The sequence below is a fragment of the Acanthochromis polyacanthus genome, chromosome 18 (genome assembly GCF_021347895.1).
Source record: "Acanthochromis polyacanthus isolate Apoly-LR-REF ecotype Palm Island chromosome 18, KAUST_Apoly_ChrSc, whole genome shotgun sequence".
In the NCBI taxonomy this organism is placed as follows: domain Eukaryota; kingdom Metazoa; phylum Chordata; class Actinopteri; family Pomacentridae; genus Acanthochromis; species Acanthochromis polyacanthus.
This window is the reverse complement of record NC_067130.1, coordinates 1,881,490-1,907,653: the sequence shown is the minus strand read 5'-3', so window position 1 is coordinate 1,907,653 and position 26,164 is coordinate 1,881,490. Positions and strand designations below refer to the sequence as shown.

Here is a 26,164-nt window from a genome sequence, read left to right as displayed (position 1 = left end):
AATTTCTAGTTTTCCAAATTTACAATCTGCAGTTAATGTCTTCTCTGTAGTATTTTTCTTTTTTTTTTTTTACACTTTTCAAAGTTGTCCAGCGGGCCGGATTAGACCCTCTGGAGTACCGGTTTTGTCCTGCAGGCCGCATGTTTGACACCCCTGAACAACCCATAATAACCAGCTTGAGGAGTACATAAGAAGATGTACTTGATTCTTTTGCTTTTTGTGATTTTTTTTTTTTTTTATTTTTTATTTTTTTTCCCTCACATGCTTGTGGAATATCGCATTAGTTTCTTTCCATTAAATTCATCACCAGAAGGTTCAAACTGGAACTTTTCCTCTTTTAAACCTCTCTATGCTGTGATCATTACAGTGCTAAAACAGTCACTGATTTAGAGCGTGATTCCTTCCTTCAGCAGCTTTACTTCATCAGACACAGAACCTCTGTGGGGATGTCATTAGGAAATGGCTGTCAGTAGGCCACTGGCCTGCCTGGAGTCATCCGGCTGCAGACTGTACAGTCAGCCAGACTGCTGTTACACATTCATGGCTGATGAGGCTAAAAAAGCTCATCATGTTCTAGTTTCTAGCTAATGCTCATCACAGTACCCGAGAGGTAATGATTGTTTGTATCAGTGATGCATAGAGAAGATGACTGAAGGAAACCTTTTCTTCATGAGGGTTCCACTCCATGAATACTCAGAAAGAAACGTACATGCTGAAGATTAAAGAACTTCTGAACAGTGCTGTGATTACCACTCATTAGCCCGCAACCTAATTATGCACAGCTAATTACGCTTTCCAGACTTCTGCCATTTAACTAATGTGGTTTGACCAGTTGGGTCAGCTGAGAGAATATTCAGAAGTACGGTAGAGGTGCAGGAATTCATTAAAAACCGTGCAGTCATGTTACTTTTTGTGTCTCGTAAGCACTTTTGCATGTACAGAAATGAGCTATGTGACTGAAATTTTTTGCATGTTATTGGGAATGTGCAGATCTTTCTTTCCTCTTCTTTTTAACTCGGGCTTCAGTTGTTGGTCGTGGGTAATGGTGCTGGTAAATAATTCATGTTTTTGCACACCAGCAGTGGATAAGTTGTTATATAACTTGGATCGGATGGATCTGATTCCTTCACAATGATTCTTTAATATTTTATCTACAGCCACAACCATTTTCAGCTGTACCACATGTATCGTGCTTATACTCAATTATTAGCTTGCTAACATGCTAATACAAAGGAAAAATATTTTGTGCGTCATTCGTTCATAATCAACATAGTATGCACATGTACGAGTCATTATGTAATCAAATCAATTTTATTTATATATCGTGTTGACCAAAGTGGGGTCAGGCAGCAAAAAACATTGTGAAAATAATAAAATAAGAAGTGCAAAAAAGCAATCACTTTGTAAAAGAGAATAAACTGAACTAGGCAAAACAAGATAACAATCCATAAGATTCAAATTTAAGATAAAATAAAGAAAAATAATGAAAATCAGGACCATAGAAACCACCAAAAGCCACCGATATGTATATGTGGTGAGATTTTTTTCTTAAACATGTATTTGAGGACAAATTATACCAAAAGCAACATAGAAAGGAAATAGTTTTTCCCCTTTATGTTGCAAAGTGCATTGAAATCCTTCATATAAGTCGATGCAGTTAATTTAAAACAATGTCATATTTTAACTGAATTGTTTAAAAAGATTTGCCACACATATAATTTAGAAGCTGAATAGTGTTTGTGTTTCATCAGACATCAATAAAAAACACTCGAAAGAAAACCCTAAATGTAATGTTCCCGAGTTTGGACTTCTGTTCACAGAGGGATGTGAGGGTGTTATTTTAATGACACTGTCTTAAAATCTGACCTTCCTAAAGCAAACTAACCCTTCATGACCTGTTTTCTTTCCCTCTTAGTGGCAGGACAAAGTTTTAAGGTTTTCCAGCTTTTATTTTAATGAACTTCAGGATGTTTGGAGTTCCAGGTAGATGAAGTCGAGTGAAATGCAAATATTTATGGATATGAAAACATCTCAGGGGTGCTCACGACAATATCATTTATCTGTGTTTTTTTGTTTAGTTTTTTTAATTGTGGTGCATGTGTAGAAAAAAATAAAATAAGCAGGACAAACTCCTCACAATTAACGAAGCTAGACGAGGATATGTTTGTTCCCTCTCAGTTTCATATGCAGATGAGACCGTTTAGCTGACGGCCTTTGAAAGCGTCTACAGAGGGAACGGTGGCAGGGTTTCCTCTGGCAGCTTTCTAACCATATGTGTGCTCAGTAAACACCTTTTCATGTGCGTTTCAGTCACTCAAGTTGGATTCAGTTTGTGAGGCATTTAAAGGGTGTCTGGACTGTGAGGAGTTACATATCTGGTGCTTTTTTTTTTTTTTGAGGGAGTGGAAGTTTGGATCATGTCTGGAGCTGAGTCTAGTGCAGGAATGTCAAACTCATTTTAACCCTTATGAGGCCATGTTTCTGAAGAAGTACATGTACTAAAACATATACTAAAACCACCTAATCTATAAAAATATCGATCAAGTCTTCCGAGGTCGCATTGTTGTAGACGTTCGCCATATTGAATTTCGGCCGTGTTGTTACGGTACGCGGCCTCGATAAGAGCTTCGTAATTGCGGCTTCTTTATAACGGCTCATATGGGTTTATCATTTAAAATAAGCAAATTTGGGGCCAATGTTTTTATCTTACCATTGGTCGACTTAAACGTACGGGTGTGTGCATGTTTTATGTTAATTAGCGAGCCGAGAATGTTCGGTTTCGGCTGTGTGTACGAGTAAGCGTGAACTGATTATACTCGGTCCCGGCTTTTTAAGGGTTAATCCAGGTTCCACATTCAGCCCAGTTTGATCTTCAGGGAACTGGACCACTAAAATCACAGCATAATAACCTATTAATAACTCCAAATGGTTCCCTTGTTTTAGTCCAAACAACACATTCTGAAAATGTTCACATTTAAGGAATTATCTTTTTACAAAACATCTTGAACAACCTGAAATTTCTTCAGAAAAATAAATTTAATTTCAGCAACATTCATCCTCAGTTTGTCATTTCCACATTACAACTTCCAGATCAGAGTGTCTACAAAGGAACACAACATTTAGTCATCTGGAACTGAACCGTATAATGTTTTACTTTTTGTTCAAAACAACAAGTCAAACACAAAAAAGACAAAAAAAACCCCAACAAAAACAGGACAAACATTATAAAACATTTGACAAAGTTACAAAGCGACAAAAAGTTGGACAGAAACGAGACACCGAATTACATAAACGACAAACAAGAAAAAAAATGACAAAAAAACACAAACGACACACAAAACGACAAATAAATGAAAGTAAGACAAAACAAGCAAATTAAAAAGGAAACACAAAATGAGACAAGCGACAAAAGTCAGACGAAAAAAACAGCAAAAGCATGGCAAAATATTACAAAAATGAGATGCCAAGCGACAAAAAATGAGACACGAAACAAAACATAAGAGAAAAAATTTACAAAGCGACACAAAAATGGAGAAAAACAAGCGAGACAAAAAAACTAAACGACAAAAATGATTCTCAAAACAACAAATGAAGCAAAACACAAAATTACAAAAAGGAGACAAAAACACAAGTGACACAAAAAGAAGCACAAAATGAGAAACAAAATAATACAAAATATTACAAAAACAAGACAACAAACAATCTAGCATTTTACTTTGTGATCAAAACAACTTGTCATGGTCTAGAAATCATTTTCCATCTACAGTTTTCAAAATTTACAGTCTTCAGTTGATGTCTTCTCTTTCATTTTTACAAAGTGGTCTCGTGAGCCGGATTGGACCCTCTGGAGGGCTGGTTTTGGCCCACAGGCCACATGTTTTACACCCCTGGTCTACTGACTTGATTTTTACCCTTTTGTGTCTGTTTGTCCTGTTAGTCGTGTTTTTCAAGCTGATAGAGGTGCTTAAAAAGAGATGCTACGTTTTATTTGTTGGACTGAAACAGTGGGTTGAAGGTCAGAGTGGTGTGTGTGTGTGTGGATCCTGCCTGTGTTGGATGTGTGTGTGCCTAGTAGATCATGATTTAACGTAGCCTTTGTGAATGTAGGACAGAACTCATTATGGACAGTTTTTTTTTCTTCTTCTCTCCTCTTGATTTATGTCATTCTCACATCGTTTTCTGCTTCACTCATTCCCTTTCTCTCATACCTTAGTTGTCCATTACCCGTCTCTCTTGCTCTTCTTCTTTTCCTTTGTCTGTCCCTGTGCCTGCCTATCTTTATTGTTTCTCCATCCTCCCTCTTCTCGCTCTCTTTCTCCACTGCTGCCGTCTACATTAGCACTCTCCTGCCTTTTACGCTTGCCACTGCCTCTCACTCTGCTTCCCTTTCCTTACCCCTTTTAAAAATCTGTCCGTCTTTCTCCATCAACACGTCGCACAGCTGTCTGTTTCGCCCTCACACTCCTTCTCGCGCTTTCCTCTCAGAAGTACGTCTCTATTTGTGGGAAACATTCAGCCATAAAACACCAGAATAAAGTGAGCCGTTTCCACATGGGGCAAACGTTGAAAAATGTCCGTACGAAGAGCTGCTTCAGTTCAGTTTGAAATGTCCTCAGTTTGGTCCGTGCTGTTGAGCTAAACAATTCTCATCAGATATTTGTTTATGTCTGCATACTTTTGCTCTTTAATTCTTGAGCACAAACTCCACCCAAAACATTTTGGCTTTGCACCAGTTGTTGTCCAGCAGCTGCAGCGTTCTTACAGGAAAGCCGTGTCAGGAAACGTGTTTGATCGACGTTAAATTTCGTGCTTTAATTGAACTCACTGCATGTATATTATGATTTGTTCACACTGTGATCAATCAGCTGGCCCCATGTGGACCTGAATCTGAGCATTGGTTTGATTTCATCCAGGGACAGTTTCAGTCAAACTCATTTTCAAATAAGAATAGAAATAGCATTTAATAAATATACTTTTTAAAAATGTGTTGTTTTCCTGTGAGTAACCAGTCGTTTCTTATGAACAGTCTGCAATATCCGAGAATGCAATTCGACCAATTAGGCACTTATGAATATTTTTATTTTCTTTAAATAAATGAAAAAGAAATGGCTCAATCAGAAATGTTTTACTCTCCTACCAGTGTTGGGTTTTTGCTACTATTCTGTTCTGCTGTTTGCCATCTTTTATGTTTCATTAGCTTTTTTTTGTCATTTATCCAATTAACAGCTTGAAAATAGTCGTACATCTTGATATTTGCACATTTTTTCGTGTCAGTGTAAAAATAGCAGATGTATAAGACTACGTCGTGATGTTGTCCTCGTTGTACAAGAACTAATTTAGTGTCAGATGACATGAGAAGATAGGGGATGTGATTGTGTGAGATGTATAGATGTACGTACAACTTTCCAGCTTGGATAATTGGAGCTAGCCTGCAGCACTGTCGGCCCCAGTAAGAGTGAAGGGGAGGAGGGGGAAGTACATCTGTGGGTAAATGGATGGGTGGATGGATGGATCGGAGGAGCACAGAGAGGAGAAGTGAAGGCAAAACAAGGGGACACGAGATAAATTGAAGATTTCACACCACGGGGTGTGAGGGCAGGGAGACAGAGAGATGGATGAGTGTTGTTTCAGGGGTGATGGCGATGGAGGAAGGATAACCGAGCATAGAAGTGGGCAGATGGATGAAGAGAGAGATAAGTGGGAAGCGGGTGTCTTGCAGATGTGACTGAGGCTGAATGAATACCAGGCAGAATGTGGGAATAATGGCTGAATGGAGCGATGGAAGAATGTATGAATGATGGCTGAACTGAATGCGAGCAGAATGGACCGACTGGTACCCCGGTTTTGACGACAGTGTTGGCAGGATATGGCATTTACTAGTATATGCAGCATGGGAAACGTGGTTTTATATACATATCAGTTGGTTTCTATGGGTAGCTGGGAATGAACCCAGCTTGTCTGGCTTAATTTAAATACAAAATATCAAAAAATAATGAAAAATACCCATCACAGTTTTCCAGATTCCAAGCTGACTTTCAGATGTGTTTATTCTGAGAAACCCTAAACCTGAAGGCAATGATTTTGCAATCTATAAAACCAAAAATACAGTTAAATCCTCATGTTTGAGAAGGTGCAACCAGAAAATCTTTTTGTTTTCTTGATAAATGGCAAAAAAAAGATAATGTATTGTGAAAATTGTTGAAGATGAGCCTGCTGTTGGTCGATAATGTAGTTCAGCTCTAAACAGGATGCTCCAAAAGTAGAATACCTACTGCGATATTCATGTTCAGGCAACCCAAGTCATGACAATAGCTTCAGTGGCATGTTGAAATGGTGGATAAAGGCTGGAAACATTGTTTGAATAATTGGATTTTGAAATGAAAGAGCATTTCTCTGTAAAATATTGGCCCAATGAATAGCTGGGATGGCAGATTGAAGGTTGAATGGGATGCTGCGTGGGATAAGAGTTCCCTGAATGATGGAGTAATGGCACATGAGCTGATTGAACTGTTGTAATGATAGCAGTGCAGCTGAATTACACACTGGAGTGATGGGATATGGATTTAAATGGGGCTGCGATGAAGGAATAAGGGCTGGGTTCCATGTTGGGAAGATTGAATAAGGGCTGACCGGAATGCTGGAATGACGGGATAAGAGCTGAGTGCCGTGTTTTTAAGATTAAAAACTGAGCGTGGAGTGGAATCCTGGGATCGGCAGCTTCGGATTCAGGCTGTGTTGAATTCACGTGACAAAAGAAAAAAGACTTTGGAGGCACAATATGGGCAGTGAAGTTGGGGGAGGGTAGGGGAGGAAGACGGCGGATCAGGAATACAAATGAAAACCACTGCTGGTATCATCAATTAAAAGAATTACCCGGAGTGAGGAACCGACTCTCGCTGGAAGAATAATAAAACCGTAGATCATTTTGTTAGGGATTGTCGTCTAATTGTGTCATGGGTAGAGCCGGGTTTTCCCCTGACGATGCTTTGTTTCGGTGCCGGGCCTCCCCTGGCGTTCCTCTGTGTTTGCCTGCCTGTCAGACGTCACTGCAGCATATGTCAAACTCGATCTGGTCACGGCGGCGCTGCTGCCATCAGAAACCGTCTCACTGCCGTAGTAATGTGAGGAAGCTTTCTGTCTTCCCTCTCCAGGGAATTCTGGGATAGCGGCTTGCAGCGTGGGAGCTTGTGGTTGATGTGGTGACGGGGGATGCACACATGATCACGGCAGCGTCTCGTTTCAATAGGATTAGCATCACGTGCCGATAAGGATCTGACTTCTAACGCTGCCTTGCTGCGGGTGTTTGGGTTTTTCTTGTTGTGCCTCTGTGCTGGTGACAGTCGAGGCCGGAGGCGTTGTGGTTGTTTTGGGCGGCTGGTGCTCAGGTGGAAGAGCCGGTTGTCCGCTAATTGGAAGGTGTCTGGTTGGATCCCAGTTAGAGACACTCAACCCAAAACACCTTGCAGTAAAGCTTGGTCACCACTGCTGTGTGATTTTGTGTTTTTGAGCGTTGTGAAGCATGCTGATTACCACTCAGGTACAAAAGTGCAGAGCTGATCTCGAGAATATGGCATCTCTTCACACCTGGAGAGGATTTCTTCACATTTAGCACAGACGTTCCCCTGGACTCGAGGAGGAACTGATTCCATTTTGGCAGATAAAGGTCAAGATCACTCTGACCTCAAGTATTAATAATTCAGGAATTCATAGACTAATTATGGACACATTCCACTTGAATGCAAAGTAGGATTAAATTACATTTTCTTCACAGAAGGTCAAATCTGGACCAGAATGGATGTAAATAACTGTAAGGTAGAATTATTTCAAGTTATGTCTATTTAATAGTCTGTGTAGCTAGTGTTATTTTATTTTCAAGTTATGCTGACCTACATAATCATCTTACATTGTATCTGCAGTATTTTGCACTGTGCTCATTATATAGTGCTGAAAACATTTACCTCTGTCCTAAAAGGAGGGAAAAGGCTTTATTTGCATCGTGTTATTTATGCAAAGCATTTTCCAAATGGCAGAAACAGTATTTCATCTGTTCCAATTCAAATAAAAAAAGAATGAATAAAATTAAATCTTGAAATGCTTTTCTCTTGCATGGATTGGACAACTTAATTTATCGTTTTTAATTGTTTCTTCCTACTTAATTATCATCTGTCAGCAATAATTGAAATCGGTGTTTGTGAAGCAGTGGTGTTGTGGAAGTAAAAATCTTCATTAGAACTCAGTGGACCTGAAATACTCAGTGACAGTGTTGTCAAATAATGGAACTGCTCATTTTGATAGAATACTCTGAAAAATATCTGTATTCATTAGCATTTTTGACACAACAGGGAAAATACTGCCTCGCATGACTGCATGAGGTACATTTTTACATTAATCAAAAGACTCCTTAAGGTGAGAGCGAACACATTTAAAAGGCAAATAAAGAAAACAAAACAGCACAATCTTATTATTCTGAGCTCCCAACCCTCTCTGCTAAGAGTCCCTCAATCTAGATGGCAGTAAAATACAAGTTTAAAGAAAAGGGAGCACAATCTTACACATTTTCAAATGTGAGTGAGTAGAAAATATGAACTAAGATCCTATTAGCCAGAGTGAATGAGAGTGTAAATGAGAAAATGCAGCCATGTGAGTGAAAAGATGCAGCGTTTTGTGGTCTCCGACAGTGAAAAGAGCCAGAAAGAGCAGCTGGTATCAATACATCGACGCTGCGAAAAATGAGTATTGAAGTGTTCAGACTCAATATTTATTGAAAAATCAGCATTTTCGACAAAACCACCCAGTGACGGTGGAAGTAAAACGCTTTCTCGCCCGCGTCCGTGCCTTTAAAATCTTTTATCTTCGTAGCTAAAGACTGTTCAGTTACCCCTCGCTGAAATAGAAGTTCTGTCGTGCATCGGCTCGGTGAATGATGGCACAAAAATCTGCAAGTGGCAGGAAGCCATCATCTCCTGAAGTATGAATTGACTGTATTTATCAAGGAAAGAGACGCCATTCATCTTTTTAGACGTGGTTCAATTGGAAACTCCTGATGGCTTCTTTCACCAAACGTTCTCTCTTCCTCCATCTTCGTCCCCACCCCTCCTCCATCACCCCATCAGCTCAGCGTGGTGATGCTGTCATGACAACTAAAGTGCTTCCTGAGTGCTTGTTGGGTAAACTGACTTTCCCAGAAGTGCTTCCTCCCTTTTTACCCTTCCCTCTGTTAGCATGCATACACATCCACGTGTTACTTTCTATACTTGCAGGGACTTTAGTTGACACAGTGCGTCGCGTGGCCCCGAACATGAGCCCTAAACTACATAAGATGCATAATATTCATTACCACAACGTATAAACAAAACTTCCACCTAACTCAAACACTACCCCTTAAAACCGACGCTTCTTTGGGAAAATGCGTAAAAGCCAGAATGTCCTCGCAAAGATGCAACAGCAAGAGCTCACACACACACATCGACACACATTCCTGCAGTCGGTGAAATATTAATAAAATGCTTCATTCAGCAGAGCCGGCTTCTTTCCATGAAAGCCCGGTCCTCTGCAGAGCCCCATTCGGTGGCTCAGGACTGGTCGGACTGGCAGTTACGGACACTTCCCATGCATTTAGGTCAGGTGATGAGGTTCCCATATGACACAGTTCATAAAAAAGAAAAAGAAAAAAAACAGTGACACGTTGTCGTATCTTTTTGCCTCGCACTCGAGTGTCTGACGTCTGGAAACAAAAGCTGCAATGCATCCACAGTTCAATAGATTCATGAGAGAGCACTGAGAATGGATGCATATTTTTAGACAGGACTTTATAGAAAAGCTGAGTTGTTATAGACATATACACCCCCTGTCAAAAGTTTTAGGACACTTTCTCATTCAAATGAATGAGAACCTGTCCTAAAACTTTTGACAGGGGGTGTACATTTACAAACCCACTCTTTGGCATTTATGGACTTTAAAACTGGGATATATACAGATATAGAATAATAAATTGACATATGCACTACCAGTCAAACGTGTGGACACACCTGATTTTAATCTAATTATTTTATATGTTGTAGATTAATACTGAAGACATCAAAACTATAAAAGAATACAAATGGAATTATGCTGTAAACAAAAAAGAGTAAATCTTCAGTATTAGTCTACGATGTAGAAAATAATAAAAATAAATATAAAACATTGAATGAGATATTTTGATAGCTTACATTTGCTTAATGATGGAAACATTAATTCAACTATTTTGCTGTGAGGATTTAACATAAAAATCAATGTAAAATCACACAACCAATGCTGCTTTTTCTGTTATCACTCAACTGAAGCAAAAATATTTTAGTGCTAAGCTTGAATTTATTAAAATTGTGAATTTATTTTTATTGTCATTTTCAAACATTATTTTGTATATTTGTATATTTTTTGAGTTGTTAATATGATTTGAAATTAGACATCCACATTTACTTTTTTGTAGTTTTATTTATATTTTTGTGCGTTTTAAAAATATAGAAAATAAACTGAAATCCAAAAAAATGAAGAAAAAAAGAAAAATCTGGAAAATGACACATTTATTGTATATTTAAAAAAAGTAAAACAAAAAAAAGAAAATTGGAAAACAATGGAAAAACCTTGTAAATGTCACTGAATTGCGTTGTTGCTTGCATCTTCCGACTGATACAAAGGAAAACATTATTATCTTTTCCTAATAATCACGCTAAAAATCAGCATAGCAAGCATCCATGTGGTGAATGAAAGGCCGGGCCAAAGTATTTCCTAATTGGTCAAAAGAAATGTCATTAGATTCCAACCTATTTGATGCAGAATCATTAAGTTCCACACATATGTGACCCTCCAGGCTGAGATCACACGTCTTCAGAGCATCACAACACCGCTAAGATCCCGACCCTGGAGCACCTTATTTGTGGGTGAATGCGGTTTTATTTTGCGGTTCTTCCTCCACTGACCGAGTAAATGGCTGTCAACTAAACGCTGAAATGGTAATAGGACACGTTGGTTGACTTATTTCCTCAGTACATCTGGTCAGCGTAACTTGACGTTTGATTTATCGTTTCTAGTGTTTAATCTTCCCCTCTCCACTTTCACTGGACCAATAAATTGTTTTTTGTTGGGGAAACTGCTCTGACCCGCCTGACCTCTGGGTTTCTGCCCGATTGTGAGAATAAATGTCTGCAGAACAATGAGCTCCTCTGTCATCCCGCAGACAGGAAGAGCCCATTGACTTGATTGTATATTATTATGGTATTATCATCTGCTCTTTGTTTGTGTTCTCACAGAGACGCACACAAATATGAGCGTCTGTTGGCTCGAACACACGCGAGCAAAAAACACAGCGAAACAAAAACACGTGAAGGTATGAAACCCCGAGACGTGCACGAACAGACACGCACCGGTTGTGTTTATGTTTCTTCGAGCAGTAGGTTGCTGCGGGACAAACACAGGAACAGGATATTTACTGTGTTTCCTGGACTGGTTTATTAGCTCACAATAGAATCTGCTAACAGTATAGGCGCTGCATTGAAACTCAGACTTGTCACTTTTTTGTGTTTCTTCTGTCATTGTTGACTTTAACGTCAATCCTACTGACTCTGTGTGCAGTTGGAGGAGTGACGGGGAAGATGGATGTGATGAAAGCGTCCTATATGCACTTCTGTTTGACATTTGCTGGGAGAACACGGCTGTACTGGGAATAGTGTATAGCAGAGGTGTCCAACATGAGGCCCGTGGTCCAAAAGTGGTCCTCCAGAGGGTCCAATCCGGCCCTCAAAGTGTAACAATTACGGTGAAGACATTAACAGCAGATTGTAAATTAGTAAAGCTATAAATTTAAAATCATTTCTAGACCATTAAAAGTTGTTTAGCTAATTCAATACTAGATTGTTTATTGTTCTTTTGTCATTTTGTGTCTGATTTTGTATTATTGTTTTGTTTTTGTTTTGTTTTTTGTCTGACTTTTGTTGTTTCTCGTGTTTTTGCCGTTTTGTTTCTTGTTTTTGTCATTTTTTGTCTCATTTTTGTCGTTTTGTGTCCTTTCGTCATACTTTTTTCTGTTTTTGTTTTTATCTTGTTTTTGTCATTTTGTGTTTTGCTTTATTCGACAAAAAACAGCAACGAAATGACAAAAACATGAAGCGAACAACAAAAGTCAGAAAAAAATAGACAACAGAAACATGACAAAACATTACAAAAATGATGCACAAAACGACAAAAGAACAAAGAACAATCTCATATTTTACTTAACCCTTTAAGCTTCAGTCAATTCCAGCCGTTTTCAGTACAAAAAATCGCTAATATTCTATTTTTAAATAAAAAAAAATTACAAAAAATACAGGGAATATTGGATGCACATCGGGAGGTGCATTTCCTTGAAAACAACCGATTCGTGGATTTTGTACCGACTTCAGGACATGTTTTGGACAAAATAGTTTACTGGCTTGTGTCATCTGATGTAAAAGGTTGGATTATGGCCGTTTTTTGTGGAATCTTTTTTTCTGTGTGTAATAATGAACCCGGAAATGTGAGTCGCGCTGTGTGCGTTGAAGCCGTGTATAGAGAACGGATGGATGAATATTCGTTTTTGTCGGACAAATGTGTTTTTCTCACCCGCTGTGGTAATCGCATCTGAAAGTGGTTTATACCGGCGGATTCATGAGAATCTAAGCTTTCCATCGGTGTATAGTGTTTGTATAATCGGGTTTGCAGCCTTCGGACATTCTTGAAATTCCTATGCAAATTAGTAGGTGTACCGCCGGCGCACTGAAGCGTAAAGGGTTAATGATCAAAAGAACGTGTCATGGTCTCGAAATTATTTTAAATTTATAGTTTTACTAATTTACAATCTGCAGTTAATGTCTTCTCTGTAATTTTTACACTTTGAGGGCCGGATTGGACCCTCTGGAGGACCACTTTTGGACCACGGGCCTCATGTTTGACCCCTGTGTTAGGTATATAAATAAGGAGCCAGTAATATGAGGCGTGATTAAACAATAACGAGTAGACTTTCTGCTTTTGTGTATTTGGATCCATACTGCGTTCGCCCATATAAATGAATTTAAATCCAATGCTGATACACGGTATGTGGTCCTTAACTTTAACTTCTGGTTTTTATGCCCCCCCTCCCCCCATCTCAGTCCGTCTTTCTCCCTCCGCCTTAATCGCTAACTCTCTCTAATCCCACCAAACGACGGCCAGTCATATAAATCAACATGTTTACAGTGAAATGTTTCCAATTAAAGAGGACGTTCGTTAAGAAGCATCAACGGACGCCACCGGATCCTTAATTGCCTGGGATGCCAGTGTGTGATGCATATTAATTACGTATTAACCTCGCGCATCGCGGACGCACGCACACAGACGCATGCAGGCGCATTAGTGTGTGTTGCATATTAATTACCCATTACCCTTTGTGCTGTGCATTAAGAGCTGCGTGGCATCAGACAGACAGCTTGCCCAAGGGCAGCACTCTCACGCACACACACATTCACACCACCAACACCCTCTATTCAGGTTGCATTCACAATGAGGAATGATCCATTAGTCAGCCAGCCACCACCACAACCAATCTCATGACAGGAAGGGCTTTTCTGTGAAGCGTATGTGTGATTTCTGACATAAATGTGGATTTCTGAGTGAGTGTATCAATTTAAGGAAGAATTTGGGATGTAAGAGTTTGTTTTATTAGAACACATCTTGTAAGATATGAGGGATAAAGAAACAACAAAAGCAGAGCAACATTTTTTGGGGGAATTTAGCCACTTTTTGTGCTGAAATAACCACTAAATCATAAAAACAAACCTATATCTGTCTACAGAATAACTGTAGTGTCCAATTTTTAGGTTTATTCTCTTTAAGTCAGGGGGACCAGTCCGACCCGCGGGATGTAAAGTGTAAAAATTACAGAGAAGACATTAACTCCAAATTGTAAACTTGTAAAACGCTTTTGCCGTTTCTATATATTTTACACTTAGTTTCTCGCTTTTGTCATTTTCTCTCATTTTTTGTCATTTGTCGAAGTTTTTGTCTCTTTCTTGTTTTGTTTCGTGTCGTTTGCCTCATTTTGTGTCTCATTTTGTAATATTTTGACTTGTTTTTTGTCTTTTTTTGTGTGACTTGATTATATTGAGCATAAAGTGAAATACTACATTGTTCAGTTCCAGATATCTGTGACTAAATGTTGTGTTTCTTTGTAGACATTCTATGATCTGGAAGTTAAAATGTGGAAATGATAAACTGAGGATGAATGTTGTCAAAACTGAACATCCATCCATCCATCCTCTATACACCGCTTTATCCTCACTAGGGTCATGGGGGGGGGCTGGAGTCTATCCCAGCTGACTCGGGTGAAGGCAGGGGACACCCTGGACAGGTCACCAGTCTGTCACAGGGCTACATATACAGACACACAATCACACTCACATTCACACCTACGGACAATTTAGAGTAACCAATTAACCTCAGCATGTTTTTGGACTGTGGGACGAAGCCGGAGTACCCGGAGAAAACCCACGCATGCACAGGGAGAACATGCAAACTCCATGCAGAAAGATCCCAGGCTCAGGCTGGGATTTGAACCGGGGATCTTCTTGCTGCAAGGCGAAAACGCTAACCACTACTGCACTGTGCAGCCCCAAAACTAACTTATTTTTCTTAATAAATTTGAGGTTGCTCATGATATTTTGTAGAAAGATAATTCCTTAACATTTTCAGAATAAACTTTTTTTCACTGAAACAAAGTAACAATTAGGAGTGATGGGAATTTATAAGTTATTATCCTGTGGTTTTACTGGTCCGGCCCGCTTCAGATCAAATGTGGAACCTGCACTAAAATGAGTTTGACACGCCTGCTTTAAGTTCTTCGGTCCCATATTGAGTTGACATTAGGACAACTTATCCTGACAGTTCCACAGTTGGACCTTTAGGTTAGCCTGCAGCTGTGGTTTGGTTTCAGGTTGTACATACATGTTTTAAGCGTGGCCTTTTAATCGCTTCATCCCACGTTCAGCCTCTAACTTGCTGCTCTGACCTTCATGCCCTCTTTTCCCCTCCAAATCTGTCAACACATAATTAAGTGAAGACGGTGTAATTGCTGCGTGATAGAACTACGTAGTCATTTGCACTCTTGCCGTCATGTCATGTCAAACGCTACATGCGTGTGCTTCATTCGTTTTCCTGTCGAGCATGGAAAACCCATTTCCCCTTCAATGGAAATGAGCTGGAATTAATGATATTAAATACCTCCACATCCACTCTGTTGGTGCTTATTAGTCAACTGGATTGGACTTTTATTAAAGTGACACACGATGGAATTTTTCCTTTTTTTTCCCCCTTCACACCAATTTGCACATTTTAATTGCAAATGTTTATATCATTCTCATAATCATTTGCAACTTCCAGGGGGAAGGAAATTTTCATGCATTATTTTAATTTAATCAGAGCACATCAGCTTATCTTTGACACCACATTATCAGTAAACGTCTATCTGTGTATGCTAATGTCTGAACTGGCTGAGATGTTTTCTTACTTTACATTGCGACGTTCTCCGCCAACAAAAGCCGACTTAATCTGCATTTACAGTAAATGTCAGAGTGATGTTAATATGTTTGCTATCAGCGCTGGAACTGAGGAAAACTAAGCGGTTATTTCAGGGGTGACAGCTGGAGGTGACTGGGGCCAGCAGACTAAAACAAGAAAAAAAAAAAATCCAGACTTCAACAGGAAGTCTAAGCAGGGAGCCATCGGAGCGCCACTCTGTGCCCACGCCATACTGTTTGAGTGGCAGATGATCTTTGGGGAGTGAAGCATCGGCGCACCAGGTGGCAAGAGCAAACCAGAAAAATGATAATAATAAGCATTGTGTCTCTATTTATTAGGATTCCTTTTTTCCCATTTTGCTCATCTGTCCTTTTTTTTTTTTTTTTTTCTTTTTTGGTGCTTGTCTCCACTCTGCCCCCCCCCCCTCCCCCCCCAACATGTGAAATGAGCTGCCACCCTGTTTTTTATTGATTTGGCCTTGGGGGGTTTGGAGGATGAAGTCAAGGAGAGCCAGAGACCAGACAATGGCAATAAATCTATATGCAGCCATAAATGTGTGTGTGTGTGTGTGTGAGACTCTGGGCTGAAAAAAGAATGAGGTGTGTGTCCTACTGCCCTGGATGCCAACCCCACAGCTTGATATGGTTTTAATTATGGTAAAGCTTGATATGGTTTTAAATCATCAGCTGCAATGAGAGAATGAGGATTGAATAAAGATTACATTGAAACTGCACATTTAGTTGCTATTTTTCCAGTTAAACTCCAAAATACAACTAAAAAAATGCTAAAAAAAATGAACATCTTCTCACATTTTACCCTGAAGACATGTGTTTCTGTATGTCATCACATGTATCTGCTCATTCCAAACTAATCCGTCTTCATAAATGCCTCCAAAGCAACGTCTATGTTTAGATTCCTCCATGCCTCGATTTTTTTTTTTTTTTTTTTTTTTTTTTTTTTCTTTTCCTACGAGGCTTCCTCCTGTGTGCGTATGAAGCAGAGGTGAGACTCGGAGTGATCCAGGGCAGAGGGAGAATTTTTCAGGCCTAATGTTCCATGACAACAGACCAAGGTTCCGTCAAGGTGAATCAGAGCCACCTCCACCGAACGACTGAAGCGCACACGCAGATCATCCAGCGACTCCTTCTTTGTCTCCTCCTTTCTCCTCTCTTCTCGTCCTCATAAACTTGGCTTTTGTCTCCCCTTTTTTTCCCCCCATCTTTTATCTTTGTTCTTCATCTTCCTGTTGTATTTCCTCCATTCTGAGTCTTATATCCTGCTGTCCTCCGACCTGAAGTTTGGCAATAACTAAGAAACAATAGGTGAAAAGAACAAACACGAACCTTCTTCTCTCGTGCAGCCGAGAGGAGCATTCGTTCGTCGTCGGCCCCACAGTTTTCTGTTGAACTTTGCTTGTATTATTTACCCGTCAAGAATGCCACGGTAAAATCAGGAGGAAAAGGATGCCATGATAAGTCAGTGATGGGTTGGCTTGGGGGGTGCAGCCATGGCAACAGAGATTGTTGATGTATTCTTGCGTGTTAACATTCCGAGTGCATCACCCTCCTGTCTACCTGCCCCACTTAGATCAGCCGTCTGCCTGAGTGTTTGTGTGGGAGGAAGAGAGACATTCTGCCTGTTTCTGTACTGCGTCTTCGTCTTCTTCGTCTCTGTATTTGTTTGTACTGTATACGCTGCACATATGGGGCCAATATTGCGAAGCAGATGCAAAGTGTGAAGTCTTAATCAGGAGCTGGGTTTAAATCACTGAGCTAAAGAGGGAAAAGCCCACTGATGAGGAGAGAGGAGGCTTTTTGATTAAACACGGAGAGGTTGCACAGGTTGACTTGAAGGAATCAGATTTCAAAAGAAACAAAGGAGCAAACACAGATGTGACAAATGTTTCTTTTAATTTCAAACTATTGTGTTTCTGTGCTGAGGAGCTTCCAAAACAACCAGCGAGGGAAATATTTCTACTGCTGTGATGTTGACCTCTTTTTTTTTTTTTTTTTTAAAGAAATAACCGTCCTGTCCTGCTTTTCTCTCCCTTCTCTCCCACTTTTTTATCTGTTCACCTTTTCTCCCCATGACCTCCTTCCCTTCTCCTATGTGTACGTCTGCTCTTTTCGTCTCCTCTCGTCTTGATCCGACCCCCAAACACCCCATGGCATCCTCTCCCCTCTCCGTCTTTTCAGTCTGTAAAGTGGGGTTTTACCGCTCGCTGCTGGAGTCTCTGGCCTGCAGTAAATGTCCACCTCACAGCGTGGCCCGGCAGACGGGGGCCACCGTTTGCAGCTGTGAAGATGGATACTATAAGATTGACTCTGACCCTCCTAATATGGCCTGCACACGTGAGGATCTGCTTCTACTTGCACCCATCTCCACGTTTCAGTCTTTTTTCCCACCGAGATGCTCTTCTATGATGTGATTGGCTGTTTTTTTTTCTCTCTCTCAGGTCCTCCATCTGCTCCACGTAACGCTATTTCCAATGTCAACGAGACCAGCGTCTTCCTGGAGTGGTCCATCCCCATGGAAACGGGCGGCAGGAAGGACGTGCGCTACAACATCCTGTGCAGACGGGTTTTGCCGGACGGACGGGGCTTGGAGGAGTGCGGACCAAACGTGCGTTTTCTGCCTCGCCGCCTCGGCCTGTCGAACACCTCGGTGATGGTGGCCGACCTGCAGTCACACACCAACTACAGCTTCCTCCTGGAGGCTGTCAACGGCGTGTCAGAACTGGCTAAAGACCACGCCAAGCAGTATGTGTCGCTAAATGTGACAACCAATCAGGCAGGTATGTACTCTCCCCCATGAGAGCTCCAATCAGAAACACAGCTGCCTCGTATTTTCCCAAGCTTATTCTGAACTTCCCAACAAAAAAAACATTTTCTAATGATTCCCTTTTGTCCCCTCCAACCTGGAATCCAGACACAAATGTCTGGGTTCGATAACAAAAGCACCAGATGATCAAATTATCACAGTATTTGTCCAACAATTCTGTCGCTGTATTAATTTTCGCTCATGCGCCATCCCTGCAGGGAATGAGAGAACATTGCACAGTGGAAAGCCTTCTTTCTTTCTTTTTTTTCCCTCTGTTGTTGTTGTTTTGCATTCAGATATGTCATTGAAAAAGCAGCTTGGTCCCCTCAATTAGGCAATACATTTCATCAGCAGGGTTTGCAGGAGTCTGTGGCTGTAATGAAAGCTCGTGATTGGCAGGCTGCTGTGTGCATGGGCGGTCCTGTGTGGTAACAGGTGTTCTTCTGCATGCCTATCAATGGCCATGAATCGCCCCGATGACACGCCAGTTTACGTGTTAATTTTAGGCTGTGAAGTGCTGTGTTTGATCAACTCTGAGCAGAGAAGAACACTTGAGCTGCTATAATATTTTTATCTGTGATGCCGGAGCAGCTCAGGAAATCTTTGCGACTATAAAATGTGCTTAAGCAAGGCAGTAAATGAGCAGCGCTGAAGCGGCCAAACATAAAAGGCTGCGCTCGCATCGGACAAGGACGGAGTCTGGCTGCTTCACATAGCTGTAAATATTGGATGCTTTGTTAGCTTCCCCTTTTAAATGAAGATGAGAGTTTCATGTCTGCTCTGGGAGCCCATTTTCATGTTTACAGGAGGTATGCGCTTTTGTAGTTGGTTTTATTCGCTTGTAATGAAATGGGTAGCACACAGCGTAATGAAATGAGGAAAAATATGAGATTAATGCTCTCCTCCCTTTGGCTTCCATCTGGAGGGAAGACGAGAGACAAAAGCAGCGTTGAAGGACTGCGTTTGTTCCGTTTTTTGCCCAACAGATGGTTCACTGGCAGCCAAAGAATACCAGGCCATCGTTGGAATAGTAGGAGGAGGAGTAGGAGGAAAAGGTCAGGTGGAGGAAGTGTTGAGGAGAGAGGAAGAAGACAGAGAAGGCAGATGGTTGTGACAGTAGAAGCTACTGACAGTCCTCTAACTGTGTTGTCACTGAAGCTGTCAGCAGGCTGAGTGGATTACAGTCAGACTACGCAACTCAAATTCAGTTTATTGGAGTTGTAGCTGGATTAAAGTTAGCCAGTCAGTGGACCAAGTGGAGATTAGGGATTACGTCAGATTACACATGGCTGGCAGAGTCCCAGAAGATAAATGGTGCTGCTCTCTGGCATAGTGCTGCTTCAGGCTGCTGTAGGTGAGGATGTGGTTTAGTTTACCTTCAATGTACAGTTTTAGTGGCAGTGAGCACAGCTGGAAAGGTGACAAGCAGGTAGCGACATTTAATTCCAAACAAACGCTAAGCTGACAGTACATTTACACTGTAGCTTGAGTAGAAGAAACAAAAAAACATCACTCAAAGTTTGTCTTGCATTTGGATACAAGTACTTTTAAAGCTAAACAGACAAAGACACTTGAAACTAATTTATTTCCAGCTGGCACACTGTGTCCATGTGTCAAAATAACAGTGGGAGACTGAACAGTTTTAACATTTTTGTTCAAGAACAGTGACAGAGGGTTGCACTAGAATTTTATGACTTATAATGTCAAGTTAGTTTCAGAAGTAGTAATTAAACGGTCATAAACTCAAACTGTTGAACCATTTTTCAGTGGATATTGACACGACTGTGATAGTTAATGGCTCCAAATATGAGAAAAATACAGAAAATCTGTGCAAACCTGTTCTTGTGCTTTTCAAATGACCCATGTTGCAGCAAGTATTGTGTTTACAGTGAACTCTAAATGACATTTTTGACCACATCAATGCAGTTCAAGTGATTTATCTGTAAGGATTTACTGCAAGAGTTCACCCCTCTTACCCTAGGCGTTACGCATTAGCTCAGCTATTGACAGAGTTCATGAAATGTAATGAAAGTTGACCTAAACTTGTAACTGTGAACCTTTTTGTTAGCATTTGCTGCGCTTGCATAGTCTCAGTTGAGGATTCTACTGGAAAACAAAAGCAGTGGTTCCTAGCTTCAGAGCAAGGACGACTCAAAGGGTTGTAAGGATACATTTGAAGGGTTGCAAGATGATTAGCAGGATAAGAAAGAGCCAAAATACACAGTGCCAAATCTTAGCTTTTAGCACTTTCCTAAAAATACCCCCTGCAGCCTGTTATTGTCAAGAGGCCATAGACTGAAAGATTGTACTCACGAAGGCTCTTATTTCACAGTTAAGTGTCCTCCTAAATGGCAGTAAAAGTTTCTAAGAGTTTCCTGTTAAAACCTATTCAAAAAGCCGCTGAGAGCAACGTTTTGCAAAGAACTACGATTAAAGAAAAGGTGATCACTCAGTCAAGACAGATTAGTTTTACCTAGAGAAGTCCAGTAATGACTCAAAGACCAGTTTTGCTAATTTAATATAATTGATGGTTGCAAAATAGGACTTTCTTTATTTAAAAATGTTCCATTTGGTGAGGTGGCTGCATCCTTTACCAGCTCCACTACCATCAAAATACCAGGATAATTCTGCTTGGGGGTGGATCTACACTTATCTTTCTAACTGCTTGTTATCGTCGTCTAAAACACCGACTCAACGGTGCGTATCAGCAGCAGCAGTAAGGTCGACTGTAAGCAGGTCTTAGTGGCTCTGAGTCCTCTAAATTCTCTGACTTGAGCTGCTTTTAGCACTAAATGCCTTGAGAATCACTCTTAAAAGAAAAACTTAGGAGCTGTAAAGTTCGTGACACAAGCCGTATTTTCAGAAGTTTCTCCAGACTCAGTCGGTTCAGAGGAACTTCTAGCCTCAGGATGTTTTGTGAATATAGCCTCCAGCTCTTTGATGCAGCCTGAACAAACTGCTGTTTGTGTAAAGTGACACTTAAAATCAACTACTTGGAGATCTTAGCGTGAAGTGACTCAGCAAAGTAATCAGAACAATCATTTTAACAGTAATCCTGAAGCGGTAATTGCAATGAGCAGTTTAACACGCTCTGATCCGTCCTCGCCTTTGTGTCAAAGACGTAATTACCCAGTGAAGACCTCGATCAGCACCATGTAAACAACTCTGCTTTGCCTTTTGTGGTTTTTTTTGAGTGTGAGACTGCTCTTTTTGCTTCTGCTTTTGCTTTTGCGGGGGGAAAAAAAAAGCCAAAAAAACAAGATACCGAGGCAAAACTGCAGAGAGATGGGGGCGACAGGAAGACACAGACAGAGCAGGAGTCAGAGGATCTGCCGTTTGATGTGTGGGAAGTGTCGCACACGATAAGAGATCCGTGAAATAGGTGATTTCACAGTGTCCCTGTGAAGCCCTGATGAATAATAAAGTGTTGGTGCTCGTCAGGACGAGATCAGCAGAGGTGAAAGGCAGGAGAGGAGTCGGAAAGAGAAGGACAGAAGAACAGAGTGGAGGTGAAAGCGACAAACTGTGCAGGAGAAATGATGAGGAGGTTAGGATCGGGAAAGAGGAGATGACACGGCAAGAAATGGTAAATAAAAAGGAAAAGGTAAGAGTGAAGAATCAGAGGCTGAGCATGAACTGCTTGTACACATTCAGAAACATTAAGAGCTCCGGTGCAGCTTAGTGCTTTTAAAAAGGCAAGTCATGTTTTTTGCACCGCTTTGATGTTGCCTTTCACACCAGTACATAATTCTGATAAGGCTGCCAGCCAGCAACCACTATGAAGCAGAAGAAATTATTTTTTAAAAGAAAAATAAATCACCAAATTGACTACAGAGCTACTCCTGCCATCCAATTACCTTCCTGGGTGTGTAAATGTTAGATATTTGTTCAGGCCTTTGAGTGGCAGTAATGGCTATGATGTCCATTTTACTCGAGGAGAAACCGTCATTCATGAAAATTATACAAAAAAGGAAGCTATGAAATCTAATTGGCTTTTAATGGTTGATAATCACAGAGCCTGCACCATCAGCGTGATTATGTACGCGTCCTGGCAGCGTGGCTTTAATACGTCCTTATTTTGGGTTATTTGTTGCTCACGGTGCTGCAGCTCTGCGTGGTAACGGCACACTAAATGCTCCCATATATTGTCCTTGCTGTTTTGAGCCATTAATCAAGTGAATCGTGATACATTACCTCGTGGGTGGTTTAAAAATACGTGCTCAGCCCTGTGTCCGAGTGTTTGGATTCAGGAACACATGGTCTAAACGGCCACAGGATAAAAAGCATCTGCTTAATAATGTGTCGACTACGGCTGGACCCGAATATTTGGTCGCTACGGCGGTATCCGGATATTAGTTTTGGTATCTGAATATCTCCCCCTCAGACGTTACCGGGTGGAACGAATATGCGGCGTTACTGTCTCATCTCGGCTCATCCATTCGTGTTTGTTACCACCACCCGAATGGCCGGGTGGCTGCCGACTCTGACGTCACGCTTCGCTTCGTTGCATAAACACAAGACAAGATGCCGAGACCTCCGCCGTTTGGGAATTCTTCAGTTTTACTGAAGACAAAACGAAGGCAGTGCGCAAAATTTGCGTCCGGGAGACCAGACGAATGGATCCGAATATTTGGGCCGTCTCCGCCACCCCCCGGACATTTAGGGGTCGGAACGAATATTCGGATATTCGTCTTTAATAGGGCCCGAATATCCGGAGACCAGAAACCACTATTCGGGCCAGCCCCAGTGTCGACGCCCTTCATGCTGCTAAAATGGAATAATCAGGACATGGAGTATCTGGGGTGTTTGGGCCTTCATAGATCAAGCTTGTTCTGGCCGTTGTTGGACACATTAAAGAAGAAACAAGGTGGCTCACCATCATGCATGTCTTTTTTAATGATAACAAACCAGTATCATTAAGCATCTCTGCAGTAGTGCATGGTCTTTCTTGCTTCTTTACGCATCTTTGACTTCCCGGTGTTTGTCCACTGAACATAGTTATTTTATATGGTCAATATTTTGCCATTTGACCACAAAAATGATTCATCTGTAAGGAATTGCCACTAAAATTCACGCCTTTTACATTAAGTATTCCCCATCAGTTCAGCTATTCACAGGGTTCATGACATTGTTATGAAAATTTGACCGTGTTTTTACTAATAAACCTTTCTTTTTTAACGTGTGCTGCTCATGTATAGTCCCATTGGAGGATTCCACTCAAAGATGAAAGCATTGGTTCCCAACTGGAGAGCAAAGAGCCCTCCAAGGGGTTGTAAGGACAAATTTGGGGGGTTGCGAGATGATTAACAGGATTAGAAAGAAGGGAAAACACAGTGCAGCATGGTCTATCATGTACCAAATCTCTGCTTTTGCTTGTGCAATGCCCATCGCGTGGTTGACAAATGGTCCCACATGCAATCTCTTCTTATTAAGGGGCCATAAGGCTAAAAGGTCTCAGAGGTCACCCCATCGGACGTATTCTTGTTTTTAGAACCTTTATGGATTATTGAGCAGCTAAAATGTGTTTGGGTCAGCTGATAATAACGAACTACCTTCATTGACGGTCCCAGATCGCTTCTTGGCTGCAAATTAAATCAACTGAAAGCATCATAAAGAGATCAGGCGGGTTAAAAGTTAAGTCGCAAGCAAAAGAGATGAGAACAGCTTTTGTACTTTACAAGCTTAATAAAGGCATCTCTGTCCCCTATCTCTCTTTCATTCTGCCTCCCGATCTGTCTTTCTGCCATTCTCCGAGGGTAGTTATAGGATAATAAAGCAGATAGTTGAAGGTCTGTATTGATTTTAGCGATGGTACAGACAGATAGCGGTCGGAGAGGCTCATGTTCAGCGCTGTGATAATGTTGCTCTTATCTGAGGCCAGAGTTGTTACACTGAAGGGCTGCACTCATCCACTGAATAGCTTTTTCTAACCCCTCTCTCTTTGTGGGAGGGGGAAAAAAAAATCTCATATCAGCCTGATAGAAGACAAAAGATGGCCTCGTCGGCTGAAATTATGGCAAAACACCAGGAGTTTGTGTTCATTTGTGTTGTGCGTTGCCGTGCCGTAGGTGCTCATTAGCGGATGTGACACGCTGGAAGTGTTTAAAGTGGCGAGTGCGATTCAGCTGTCTGCTCTGTTGCTATAATGAAAGTGTTGCTGGGGTCCTGTCTGCACTCTTTCAACATCTTTCCTATTTTTTCCCGTTTCTGTCTACCCGCTGCCTCCCGATCCTTTCCCTCTTTTCCGTCAGCTCTGTCTGCGTCGCTGTTTTTCCGGCCTGATTTTAAAACACTTATTTACTCTCCGTGCTCGACGCGGCTTTGGGTGGATATGAGCGTCTTTGCTTTTCTGCATTTGGTGCAGAAGAGGGAAGGGAGAGTTAGCGCTAAGCAGGAAGAGTCTGGGAATGTTTGATCACTGTATCTGTCTCTGATCAACATTTGTTGTTTAAAAGTCTGTGCAGGAAATACAGAAATGACACAGTAATATAAAGTTAGATTTCCAGGGGAATGAAAATGCACATTTTGCATGGAATTTTCAAACGGGAAATGAAAATAAACATGGACTTCTGCAACATATTTACGATTTTATCTGGTGTTGAGCTTGTTAGATAAATAGATTGAGGTTATTCACAAACAAAAAGCAATTTGTAGACGAGCTTAGGCTCTGGAGTTAATGTTTTATTGAATTATTAAATTCATTGGAAGAAAAATCAACGTATCGGTTAAAAAGTAACTGATGACTTCAGCCTCGGTTTAAATCAGGGGTGTCCTCCAGAGAAGACGTTAAATTTGGGTTGTAAATTTATAGAACTGTAAATTTAAAATAATTTCTAGACTGAGACTAGTTTTTTGATCAGAAAGATTGCTCATTGTTCTTTTGTCGTTTTGTGTCTCATTTTGTCCTGTTTTTGTTGTGTTGTGTTTCCTTTTTGTCTCACTTGTTTTTTTGTCATATTTTTTGTCTTGTTTTTGCAGTTTTTTGCTTTATTTTGTCTGACTTTTGTCATTTATCTCATGTTTTTGTCATTTCGTTTCTCATTTTTGCTGTTTTGTTTCCTTTTTGTCTCACTTGTGTTTTTTGTCTTATTTTTGTCATTTTTTGTTTTGCTTTATTTGTTGTTTTGTCTATTGTTTTTGTCATTCTATAGTTTTTTTTGTCTCGCTTGTGGTGTTTGTCCACTTTTTTCCTGAGTTTGTGTCTTGCTTTGCTATTTTTTTGTCTTGTTTGTGTCATTTGTATAATTTTTTATCATTTGTCCATTTTTTGGTTTATTTGTAGCTTTTTTGTCAAATTTTTAGCCTCTTTTGTTTGGTTTCGTGTTGTTTCTAATTTTTTTTGTCATTTTTTCCTCCCTCCTGTCATTTTGTGTCTTATTTTTGTCATTTAGTGATCTGCTTTATTTGTTGTTTTGTGTATTGTTGTTGTCGTTTGTGTTCCTTTGTCTTTCTTTTGTTTGTCCATTTTTTTGTTGCTTTGTAACTTTGTCTTTTCTTATTTTGTTTTGTGTCATGTGTCTCCTATTCTGTCTTTTTTCCTCATTTTTGTCATTTTATCTGTTTTTTTTTTTGTAATATTTTGTTTTGCTTTTGGTGGGGTATTTTTTTTTTGTTTGTCATTTTTGATCATAAAGTAAAATACTATATTGTTCAGTTCCAGATAGCTGTGATTAAAATGTCGAGTTGTGGTTATTTATTATTTATTATTGTGGTTATTATGCTGCTGGGGTTTTACTGGTCTGGTCCACTGGAGACCAAACTGGGCTGAAAGTGGAACCTGAACTAGAAAGAATTTTCAATA

At 40.5% G+C, this 26,164-nt stretch overlaps 1 protein-coding gene across 1 annotated transcript in view; it reads left to right on the top strand.

Annotated features, from left to right (window-relative positions):
* LOC110950181 (ephrin type-A receptor 5) overlaps positions 1-26,164 on the top strand; it is a 73,779-nt gene that overhangs the window by 18,521 nt on the left and 29,094 nt on the right. Inside the window, exons 4-5 of the mRNA XM_051938337.1 lie at positions 17,739-17,894; positions 17,999-18,337. Of these exons, the coding sequence (XP_051794297.1) occupies positions 17,739-17,894; positions 17,999-18,337 (495 nt within the window). The remainder of the gene's footprint in view (positions 1-17,738; positions 17,895-17,998; positions 18,338-26,164) is intronic.